This window comes from Chaetodon auriga, chromosome 3 (assembly GCF_051107435.1).
Source record: "Chaetodon auriga isolate fChaAug3 chromosome 3, fChaAug3.hap1, whole genome shotgun sequence".
NCBI lineage: Eukaryota > Metazoa > Chordata > Actinopteri > Chaetodontiformes > Chaetodontidae > Chaetodon > Chaetodon auriga.
In genome coordinates this window covers 8,250,282-8,262,397 of record NC_135076.1, presented here as the reverse complement: position 1 = coordinate 8,262,397, position 12,116 = coordinate 8,250,282, and the positions used below count along the sequence as shown (strand labels likewise).

The window sequence follows — 12,116 nt, the reverse complement described above, 5'->3', positions numbered from 1 at the left end:
TGGCTTTAGTGTGTTGAGCTGCCATTTTGCAAAACTGATCCCACAGTGTTACATACACATGTACAAGAGAAAGGTGTGACGGTGTATACCAACTCTGTCACAATAACACAGTTCTTAACTGAGGTATCAATATTCCACAGTATCTTCTCTTATGCTGTATCGTGGGGGGCTAGTGTATGCTGTAAAAGCCACTCTGAGACCTGAAAACATTATCTGTCAGACAGAGAGGGTCTGGGTGAGGACGACACTGGACTACATCTCCCAGTCAACACTGATCAACTGACAGGTAGTTTTGATGGAGCTTTTGTTTGTGAGTGCTGTCTCGCTGGTCAGAGCTCGTCTGCTCTGGCTTGCTTTACTTTGAGCTCATCCCTCTCTGCAAAGCATGTTTAATCACAGCAACGTTCACTGTTGATGGCATTACGCACAATGCTCAAGGTACCGAACTAGATCTTTGAATCAGCATCCCTAATAAATTGATAAGTGGGACAGATAGATGTGATTTCCATCCACTTTTATGGAATATTGTTCTGAAATCGATGTGACAAAAAGCAGAAGTCGAGCTTTGTTTTCTCTTTTGACTACAGAATTACACAGTCTACTCTCAGTTGTAGGTTTGTATTATCAAGTGGTGTTTTCCTTCCCTTCACAAACAACCTCAGGCCAAGTATGGACACCGCATATCAACCAGACAACATCTCAAAGTTTCACTTTATGGAATTAATGTTCAATTAATGACAGAACATATAATCTTATGTCAGTAATTTTTACCAACAAAATGACTGACATCTTAACAAATGCACATATTTTGGAACTGGCTATCAGAACCCAACCCTGCTTTCATGTGCGTCTGGAACGGAGCAGCGAGCCGCTCCACAAAGACACACTCACACACAGATGGCTAATTCGAGCACAGTCTGTTTCAGTGGTTGTCCACACTATTAAGCACAGAACTTCCTGTGTGTGTGTCCAATATGAAAAAAAACAGGATGTGATGATTACAGTATCTGTTGAACAATCCATTCAACTGTGTCATCTGACCATGTGTGCATGCCTGTGTACACACACACACACACACACACACACACACACACACACACACACACACACACACACACACACAAACAGCTCATTCATCTCAGAAGCCACAGGACCCTTGATTTATCTTACCGCTGACTCAAGTGCCCTAATCACAGTCAGGGTTTGGCATAAGGCTTCCAGCTGTGTGAGTGCGAGTGTGAGTGTGTGTGTGTGTGTGTGTGTGTGTGTGTGTGTGTGTGTATGTGTGAGTGTGTGAGTGTGTGAGTGTGGACCCTGACACCTTCTCCTCACAATGCTCATGTTGGTTAGTGTGGCTGACTGCAGGCCATGACACTTCTGGTTTGGGTGCTGACAGCTGACATTATTTTTAGGCAATGAACACATCACATCAGCTTTAGTCCGTTCAGTGCTGACAATCAAGACTTAGAAAAATCTATTTACTTGCCTTTATTCTGACAGTTTAACCATAACCAGCACAGCAACAGTGAGTGTTAAGTAAAGCTCATGCGTAAATGAGTGCTTTTTCATTTCCATATGGAAAGTGACTCGGTACGCTCCAGACAAATCGTCTGGGTGGAACTATTCCTTTAACAGGCTGTCAGATCCAGTAACCTTTCGACACATGGCAGTTTACAGATGACTATGTGCTCTATAGATATGCTGTTAAATCTCTGTGTTGATTGAGAAAATAGCTCGAGCGTCCGTTTATCCCCATGAAAAGTGTCTCAGTCGGCTTTAGGAAAAACGGAATATTTCCTACAATGTTTCCTTATATCCAGCAAAAATGCCCTTTACATAGCTTGTGTTAATTCAGAGACTGCCTGCATTCCGTGGAAACATCCCCTCAGATGTCTTCACCACGGTATAAATAAGCATGTCCATTCAGAGAAATGTCCCTGTCCTTCCTGCAGGGACTGAGCATGACTGCCTCCTCATGTGACGTGCTGACAGGAAGTCTCTGCACAGTCTATGAGCGTGTTTTCTTAGTCTGCTGTCGTCTGCATGTTTAAATGCAAACACACACTGGCCATATTTCCCTGAGAATGTGTATCATATGGATTAACCAGCAACTGCACATCATATGACAAATACATGACAGGAGGGCAGAATGTGGGTTCAGTACTGCTGCTGCTGCTGCTGCTGCTGCTGCTGCTGCTGCCGCCATCATCAGCTCAAATACTGTACTTTTTACAGTGCTTGAGCCAGAGCTGTCAGGGACGGGGTTAAAAGGGTCATTTAGTACATTTATAAGGGGCTACAGCTGATGGTTCATGGGAATGCCATTAGTTTTGCAAGTATTTGCTCATAATCCAAAGTATTTTCTTTAATTTTGACCTTTGCCAGAGGAAAGGGCTGCCAATCATCAAAGTCACTAGGATTCATCTTTTGGGGACCATGAATATATTCAGGAAATTTCATGGAAATTCACTCAAATACACAGCAATGGCACAAACCCTGTTTACATCAACTACCTGCCTCTAATGCTAGCACGGCTGCTAGTATTACGTCTGACTAGTGCTACTGCTTTGACGAGCATTGATATCAGTTTCTCCTGCTTCGACATCTTGGCAGGACGTCGTCAGACACAAGCACGGACCCATAATGTGTTTGAGTGTCTGTTCCATACTCGTGAGTAACAACTTGTAAACATTAAGAGGGTTTAAATGAACAATGGAAGTCTAGACTAGAAAAACACAAAGTAGTGTTTGTCAAAGGCTGCTGTGGGAGACAATAGTGGGTCACAAAGTGGGTTTAAATGAGTTCACAAACGACTGCAGCAAGCTGAATCCTGTTTGAGGCTATTGTTGTCATCTCACTGTGAAAGATTTCCACCTCAAGCCTCTGCAATTTATACACGGCTGATTCAAGCACCGGAGGCAAAACAAGTCTCAGGTTGTCAGGGAAAAAAGTGTTTTCACCTTTGCAAAGAAAAGGACAACAAATCATTGATGCTTCTATCCCTTTTATTTGTTCTTCACAAAAAGAACCTGTCTTGCTCATTCAAGACAAACATGATAAAGCGACTCAGACTCGGCCTGCTGCTCCGTGTGCGATCGCCCTTTATCCTGCACGCTGACTACCTGACATATTACAGTCTGGGGTACCCGTGGCAACCAGGGGGTACACTGTGTACTTCATGGACAGGTTACCTAGGTAACCAGAAACCCTCCATGCTGAGTAGCTACCGTGTGTGTGTGTGTGTGTGTGTGTGTGTGTGTGTGTGCAAATGAGCAGCACACAGAGCAGTTTTATTGGGTTTTGAAACTCCACCGGCCAAATAAACAGCCTGGGAAAACTCCTCTGTTGCTAGAATTAACATTGTTTCCTCGTATGCAAACAGGCTCCGAGTCAGATGGGGGGGAGGCAGAGAAAGGAGAGGCGGGAGGCGAGGGTGGGGGCTGTCCTACTTACGCTTATCCCATTTCTATACACACTTTTGCACCTGATGTCTGTGTTTATGGGACGTGCATTGTGGCACATTCCTGCCAGAATGCCGTGTTTCCCATACACGCTCTGATCCACAGCTGAAAAAGGCACCACAAATAGATTCCACCACCTGATAAGGCGGCATCGTGAAACTGCTTTTGTATTGGTTGTACACAATGTCAACTGCTATATCAGCACAAGGAGGGCCTACAAAAACCCTTGAGATGGTTCCTGGCAGTCAAAAGACGAAAACCCGGCAGTAAGGTCGCAACCTTAGCTTGATATGCAGCTGGAGCCACAGGAAACCTCGCAGAGCTCTAGATTTCACTGCCAAAATTCAAGGCGTCATTTAGGACTCTGGGAAATCATGATAAGCATTTTTCATTGATTGTATTTTTTTTAATAGGTTATATGAATAACCAAATAAATGCAAAAATAATTAACAAACGATTTCATAATTAAAACAACAGCTTGATCTAAACTGCTGTGAAGACTAGAAGCTCCAGAAAAAACAGTAAGTGGATGTTGAGTTAGGATTATTTCGGAAAAGCTACTACTTCCAAGGTCAGCAATTTAGTTTCACCCTCAGATGATTTATAGGGGTTCATTTGGAGCACACTACATGCTTTTGAAAATAATAACACAAGTTTCCCTTACTCAAATTCACATGACAACTTCACCACTTTCTGACCTGCAGAGATTTAAAAAAAACCAGGAAGCAACGCTGGTCTAAATTAGCCATTTGGCCAAATAGTTAATCACAAAAAATCTCAAATAAAGGAATGGATGTGAAGGGTGGATTAAACCACAAGGGTTCACTAACATTCTTCAATTTTCCTCGTTATAAGGTTTCACTCTCACCACTATGACATCCAGTTTAAAATCATCCCATATGTGGCCCCTGGGAGAACACGTTTTCAAACAGCAGCTCTACAGTCTATTTAAGGGTTTGTGACATTAAACTATTCTAAAATACTGCACATTTTATCTCGGCCTGTGGGAAAGCCTTATATAAAAATGTCTGTGCTGGAGAATTCTGCCTGGTCCCGAGGGAAGAGAGGCAGCGTTTGCTGAGGGGATGAGGAGGAGGAGAGGAACAGTGTAGGCGTAAGGATGGAGAGGAAGGAAGAGGTGCAATTATCAACTCCACTATGGGATAAGAGGAGCTAATGCTCTATCGTCACCTGGCAAACACACACCCGCTGGCTGCTGTTCACATGAACACACACAAACAGAGAACAAAAAGGAGCTTGATTCATTCATGCTTGATTTATCCTGCATGCTCTAACATTAGTATTTAAGGGAAGTGATGCTACAGAGGAGAGAGAACCAAATCACTAAACAGGGAAGTGAACCGACAATCAGGGGACACTGTGCTGCACACTGAAAGCGTCATCTTTAGCATTATGTTATCCCTGTGCCTCAGTGCCGGTCTTTGAGCCTGTGTGTCACTAAGTACTTAGACATTGTGTCTGTCCACAGACCAGATAGCATCAGTGCAGCAGAGGTGAGCAGGTTTAGCAGGCGGCTTATGTGTTTGGTACACAGCGACCAAAGAACAGATCAGCTGGAGGACAACTCGCTTCTACGTCACCAACGTGAAAAGTTGCTGCAGGTTTACAACAGGGTTCACAGCCATGACAAAAGCATAACAGAAATTAGGCCAGTGAGCAAAATGATTATTAAAGGGCATGTTACAGGAGGGAGGGGCTGCAGAGCTATTCTGCGCAAAGTCATATAAGGCATATAAAGAAACACTGGCCAGATTCATTTTTATTTAATTCAAGCTAAGAGCGTAGTTTCTTATATATATTGTGATACTGATATACTGTACACCATGATGTAGTACATTGTCTGGGAAAAAACATCCAATATTTCCAAAAGGAGCTCTGCTCTTTGACTCGCAACATTACCCTCACGAGCCTGATATGACCAGAGACATTAAAGGGACACATACAGTGTACACCGTAATACTGCCCAAACCTATTCCTGAGCGTTGCAGTAATAAACAGGGCTATGAAAAGGGAATGCCATCAGTATAAAGTCCACATTACCGCCTGTGAGCGTGTTACACAAGCAGGCCTTAGACTGACAGCAAGCAGCCATCCAGCAGAGGCTTAGCGTAATGACTGGGTTGGAGATGTAGGGAAAATTCACCAGAAAAATTCCCGACATCTTCCAATTTTCCACGTGTCCTGAAGCCTGCATTTTCATCTCCGCTGGCTAATAAAGTAAGTGACTAATAAACAGCTGACAGACAGACTGACTCCTGGAAGACAGAGCAACAGTGAATGCAGCTGCAGCTTTGACCAAAGCCCTGCATGTAAGCAAGTCATGACTCTGACACGTCTGGAACAGTTTCTGTCTCTGGTGATTCAGTTTTCACTTCCTGGAAAGAAATTATGATACATACTCATGTTGCAGAATTTGAATAAAATTATAAATAATGAGAATAATTTATCTTCATGGCTGGTATGAGGAAACACAATACACCAAAAGCAGATATCTGCCACAGGTCAAATATTTTGGAATAGATTTTAATCACTTTCTTCTCCAGAAGAGAGAAAAATAACGGCGCTTCAATGAGATGCTTTGTGAAGTTTCATCACACACACTGACAAGAAACCCTGCTGGTACAAAACTGAGGCCATAAAGTAACCCTGGATTTCTAGATACCTCTGCTCACCCCTTTTCTACCAAGGAAAAACAGTATTGGGAGGAGGGTGTCAAAGTCAGGTCATGTGACTCATGCTGACCCGTTTAGACTGACGGAAAATGGGTTTATCCAGGGTCACTGCATCAGTACAGGTGTGATGCTGTCTGAATCCAAGAGGAGCTGGACCGCCAAACAGCTGGCTGGGTGGATACAGCTGTGACTGCATCCGGAGGGAGGACGAGGAGTGAGGCAAAGGGAGGATGAGAGGAAGGAAGAAAGGGAGGGAGAGGAGCTACGGGGACAGAGGAAGAAGCCAGCAGCTCTTGTGTATATCATTACTCGTCCCCTGTGATGAAATTAACTTCAGAAAAGTATGGATCAGTAATTCCACAATTCATCTGTTCCTTTTGGCCATGTCTCATTTGACACTGCTTATTTTGGTCGTCCGTGTGTCATCTGTGGCAGACCTCCCTTCATCAGATTCTGATTCAACCCTTTCAGAGAAGTGATGCATGTCACCACGTAGAAACATTTCAAACATTACACCTCAGCTGCTGCATGCTACAAAATTGCCAAAACAAAATAGCATATTGATCACTACTTGAGTAAAGATTGATTTCTGAGCTCTGCTACAGCTCTATTACCACATTTCAGTTATTCTGATAGACCTCTGTTTGTGCTGAAGGAATTACCTGAGGTTACCAAACGCCACGTACTAATAAGAACGATAAATGTGTAATTTGTCCCACCCAAACAGCTGCCCATATTGTCCCGAAAATCAAACATTTTATCTATCAAAGGTAGCTGAAATGTGGTGGTCACTTCCATCTGTGCACTGTGGTCAGATGACATCATGTTGCTGTCAAACAAAAACTGAGCCAGGTTCAACTTTTCTGAGGGACGACCCTGTTTCCTTTTGGCCTGAGCCCTCTGGAATCCAGCCCTGATCTGCTCCGTAGCCTAACACAATCATATAGCAGAGGCACTAAGGGATAGCTTCCATGGTGGAAACAGTACTGCCAACTCCACTGTTGCGTGGTGTATGCCATAATATCATCTAACCCTATGAAGAAGGTCAGTGGAGCCTCATGCAAACAAGTGAGAGGGCAGTTTGTCTGAATGTACCTAATCAACCAATCTGAATTAAATCAGCTGTGTGGGTAAAGCAAAGCAGTGCAGGCCTTTAGTCAACTGATAAATGAATCAGTGTCTCACTGAGTGACATTTGTTGAGGCATGCAAAATCATCATCATTAATCATGTCAATCAGACATTTAATCATTAACGTTGTTTGAAATGGATACAGACATACTTGCTTAAAAAAATGGGATTTTCAGTCGGGAGAAAGAGAAAGATGGCAAATAGATACGGAGGTAAAGTAGCTCATGCTGCCATTTTCCACCTGATGTTAAAGTCTAGATCTGTTAATACAGTGAAAACTCATTTTCCTCTGCTCTGACTGACAGCCCATTCGCTCTCGATGTATCCTGTTACTATTACTGCTGCAGCAGCCAATTTTCCCACTGGGATCATTAAAGTTTCATTGAAACCATTATGTCTGCAAACTCCTGTCATCGCTCAGTCCATCAGGCTTCACATCCCACCATATGAAAATACTGTATCTTTTCTCTCATTAACCCTCCTCCCTCTTCAGAAGTTTTCCTCTCCTTCAATCTTCTCTCACACCTCCTTCCTCCCCCTCCATCCCCGGCTCCTGCAGTTGTGTGTTAGCACAATTTTGTTAATTAAAACAGACATCCACCCTCACATGCAGGACATACATAAAGTAATGTGGGCCTCAAATATCATTGCCACACAGCCAGGACTGAAAACAACATGTTCTCTCACTCCCACCTACAAAAACACCTCCCTCCACATGCACACAATGTGTTGAAAACCTTGGCTAGCCTGGATAGAACAGCTTGTCGTGTCCAGACCAGTGCCCTCAGCTTCAACATGACTTGATTCACACCCGCTGTGACCTGCCAAGAACCAGACTACTGGCCTACCAAACAACAGGAGCCCTCTCATCAGAGGGTCTACTGCCACAGAGCCGTGTTCTGCATCCTGTCTAAAAACGCAGCCACCTCTAAGTCAGAGGTTTGACATTCAGGTGTTGTCTACTTTGCTGCCTTACAGTCAGTGAACTGGAATCACTCCAGACCTCGAGATACCGAAGGCTACAGCCTATAAATATCACAACCATGCGAGGGGATATCGAGCACGATTGTCTGAGCCTGACGGTCTCCTGGTGCCAAGAATACAAACAATCCTCTTGGTCCAAGTATCAAATGATTCACAAGAAGCTCCGGTACCCCATACTCCAACACCTCCCACAGGACACCTGAGGGAACACAGCACATGAAGCAAAGAAAAGCAAACTCTTGTGACCCCATGATCTGCCAGGGGGTAAGAACCTGCTCACTGCTCTGAATCTGGGTTTCCACAATTGCTGTGAAGCCTCCTATTCATTTAGCAGCTGACAGACTTCAAAGTAAAATCAAGGATCTATCCAGCCGTTTCGAGCCCGTCCTCTCCACCTTTGCATCCTTTATCCCCTCATCCTTGTCTTTGAGTTTGGCCAATCAGTGGAGACGACTGCCCATCAGCCTCTTGTCCTTCAGTCAGACTTGGCCGCTCCACTCCGCTGGCCTCCAGCTCACCTCAACCAAACAGACCAGAGCACAGCATGGCAGCATCCTGGCACTGAGCGCGCACACACAGCGCACACAGAGCTTTAATTCAGACAAACACTTCCTATTTTATGTGTGTGTCTCGGAGGGCAGGAAGCCAGCGTGGTAATAGGATGTTCCTCGCTCGCTTTGTAACATCTCAAAGACATGGGCTGAGTCCAAGACGCAGGGCAAAAGCAGCGGCGCCAAGCTGCACTGAAACGCCTGATGCTATCTTGAGTGCTGAATGCCATTTGTTTATGTAATGCAGCTGAAAAAATACCTACTGATAGCATTTAGAGATTAAGTGATTAGTTTATTATCTATGAACTGGCGGTTGGGATATCTACATGAAGAATCAGAGGGATCATTTCATTATTTCCACGGGCCTGAGATTTGATGGCCATCGAACACAAAACACAACAGCCAATCACCTGTTTTACATCCTACGCCGCGGACAATAATCCGTAATCCGACATCAGACAGCCAATCATGTGTAATCTGACATCAGACAGCCAACATATTAATCTCATCAGGGGATTATGTCGGTCCGTCAGGCAGCGCCTCCACTCAGCAGATCACTGTGTGCTTTGCTTTGCCACAGCACTGATGGCAGGACCACGCAGAGGTGAACGAAGCAGGTTTCATCAGCAAGTAGGAAAGGAAACTCCTGCATCATCTTCTAGTACTGATGTATTCATGGCACTGATTCTATTGGACAGCTGATGGTGAATCTACTACATTTACTACATTTTCAAAATCCTGCTGTTGAATGGTAATCCCACTGTTGTATTTTGTAACCATTAATTTTCTGTTATCTTGAATTTCCTCTCCCAACGTTTCTTTACTGACGTCCTAAAGCTTTGAGGAAACTGTGTCTGATATCATGCTTTCCAAATAAAGGACTTCCACAGAGAAGTGCTCCCACCGTGCGAACTGAAACCACATTCACACCTTTAGAAACAGGCTATATTCAATCACTGACATTACACTTCCTCCACCAGTTTAAAAGCCTCGTCTACGAGCCAGTGTCTCCATCTGTCCATCTGGGAACACAGACTGAGACAGCTGATTATATCCTCTCCATGCTTGGTCCTCGCCCAGGGTGGAAACAAGGAAGAAAACCTGAATGGATAACATGAATGGGAGATCCAAAAAAACACTGATATCCTGACAACTGGCATCTGCATTCATGTGCACACTGTTTCACAATCCTTTGGAAGAAAAACAAAGTTATCTCTTTGTCTGTAGTAGCACGGTCAGGTTACATTTGAGGGCTGAGCAAGCAAAAATTCAGCTTATATTAAACTGCAGATAATAACCACTGAGGTCAGCTGGAGGAGTATCATCTCTACACACACACACACACACACACACACACACACACACACACACAGGAGGGATGCTGCTGGTTGCCTCTCTGGTTACAACAGCTTGCAATGGCCAACACCCCAAAAACATCCATGCTGGCGCTCACCACACTGTCTGCTGTGGCTCTTATTCAAACAAATCCTCAATAAATTCACCACATGGTGCAAATAACAATGAAACCACATGATAATAGCCAGTTTGAGACACGGGGCTGGTGTAAGAGGGGGTATTGTACTTGCTGTACTTGACAAAGAGCAGCGCCGGCTCATATTTGAGTGACTCCTCTGATCAAATCTAATATGACTGACTTGTTTTCAGCGGCTCACTGAGTCATGAGGGCTACAAAGACTGGACAGACATCACGTCGGCTGGTCCGGCTCCTCTGAGCGTGTGTCCCCTTCTTTTCGCATGGAAGTTAAGACAAAAGACTGGACAACCGGCAACAAAGGAGCATGCTATGCCCATCAGCGCGTGAGGCACACGGCTGTGAAGTTGAGGTTTAAGCGATGGATGGTGGTCTCTACGCGGACCACACCGCCTCTCCACCCCGCTGCCAGCTTCTCTTTCAAACAGGGTGTGACACACAAAAAAACGTCAAAATACAACTTCGTAACTTGCCAGTCAAAGACAAACATCAGCTTCACGGCAGAGATAGCGTTTGAATTGACAAACAATGTGGCGGAGGGGGCAGCGGCAGTCGTGGCCGTGTGTCTGCGGACCTGCCTATTGTTCCGCCGCTGTCACAGCCGTTAAGGTGCGCCGCGGATTAGCTTTAGCTTTAGCCCCGCCGGCTAACAGCGCAGCCGGCCAGCTAGCGTCAGCGTTAGCCACTCGCCTTCCACACAAAGCTAAAAGGTAACACGGCACCTTTCTTCCACTCGGTTTCCCGGGAGTCGGTGTGTTGTCTGTGTGGAAACACCACGCAAACAAGCCGAACAGTTGTTCAGAAAAGGAGTTTTAAGAGTTTTGACATACCCAGAGCTCCGTTCCCCAACTCATTGCTGATCCCCCTTCTGACTTCTCCCGTGTTGGACGCAGTTCTCCCGGCTCAGAGTCTCCGAACTGCCGCTGGGACTCCAGTCCTTCTGACTGACTGTCGACAAACACACACTCCTCCTCCTCCTCCTCCTCCTCCTCCTCTTCTCTATCCGCCTGAATCTGCAGGGCCGCCCAAACCAGGAGCGCTGGACCGCAGCGGCCCGAAAAATGCTGTGGTCATCCAAGCGGTTTCACACCTTAGAATAACCAATAAAGAAAGAAATAGCTGAAATACAGTAAAAACTGTAATTATGTGACGTTACACTTAAAAACATAGCAGAGGCTACGACCTGGAAACAACAAGGCTTTCAATCAACTGAAGGGAATAACTACAAAGAGAGCAATTCAATCTATTCACACAATTAATTATGCTTTGTAATCTTATTTATTCTAAATGTAAGTACCATTCATTAATTCAGCGATAAAAATAGCTGTAAAAGATCCAAAATAAAAATAAAAATAAAAAAAAACTGCCACACAAAACAAGAATTTTCTGATTGTCTGAATTTATCATCAAGTTTCATCAAATTGTATTTTAATCAGTTTTATATTAGTTTGTCATTATGTCTACTGTCAGCCCACCTGCTCAATTTTCAGTGTGTGTCATAGTGTAAAAAAACATAAGGATAACACTATTGACTGTTGACCACAGACCCATATAACACTGAAATTTTATGTCCCTTGACAGGTTAGGAAACAAACCCAAAACCAACCAACCAAACAAACAAATAAATAAAAAGAAAAGAAGATGTGAGATTGAACAGTATAAATTCACCAAGGCCAAAGGAAGAAAAAAAATGTAATAACACCTTATGGGCAGAGTTTGTCTATGGTTTCTTCTATCTTATTACTCTGAGGAATTCATAGTGGGGGTTGGATTTGTGTAAGACAGTAATAATTCAGGAATCATCA

At 44.2% G+C, this 12,116-nt stretch overlaps 1 protein-coding gene across 5 annotated transcripts in view; it reads right to left on the bottom strand.

Moving 5' to 3' along the window:
* Positions 1–11,273, bottom strand: part of fnbp1l (formin binding protein 1-like) — a 43,562-nt gene extending 32,289 nt beyond the window's left edge. For 3 of the 5 annotated variants that reach the window (XM_076723554.1, XM_076723520.1, XM_076723530.1), the window contains exon 1: positions 11,142–11,261. In XM_076723554.1, coding sequence (XP_076579669.1) covers positions 11,142–11,165 — 24 coding nt within the window. In that variant the 5' untranslated portion in view covers positions 11,166–11,261. Of the gene's footprint in view, positions 1–11,141 lie in introns of all 5 variants that reach the window. The other 2 variants (XM_076723536.1, XM_076723545.1) reach the window with 2 other exon arrangements.
* Positions 11,274–12,116: the final 843 nt, after the last annotated feature.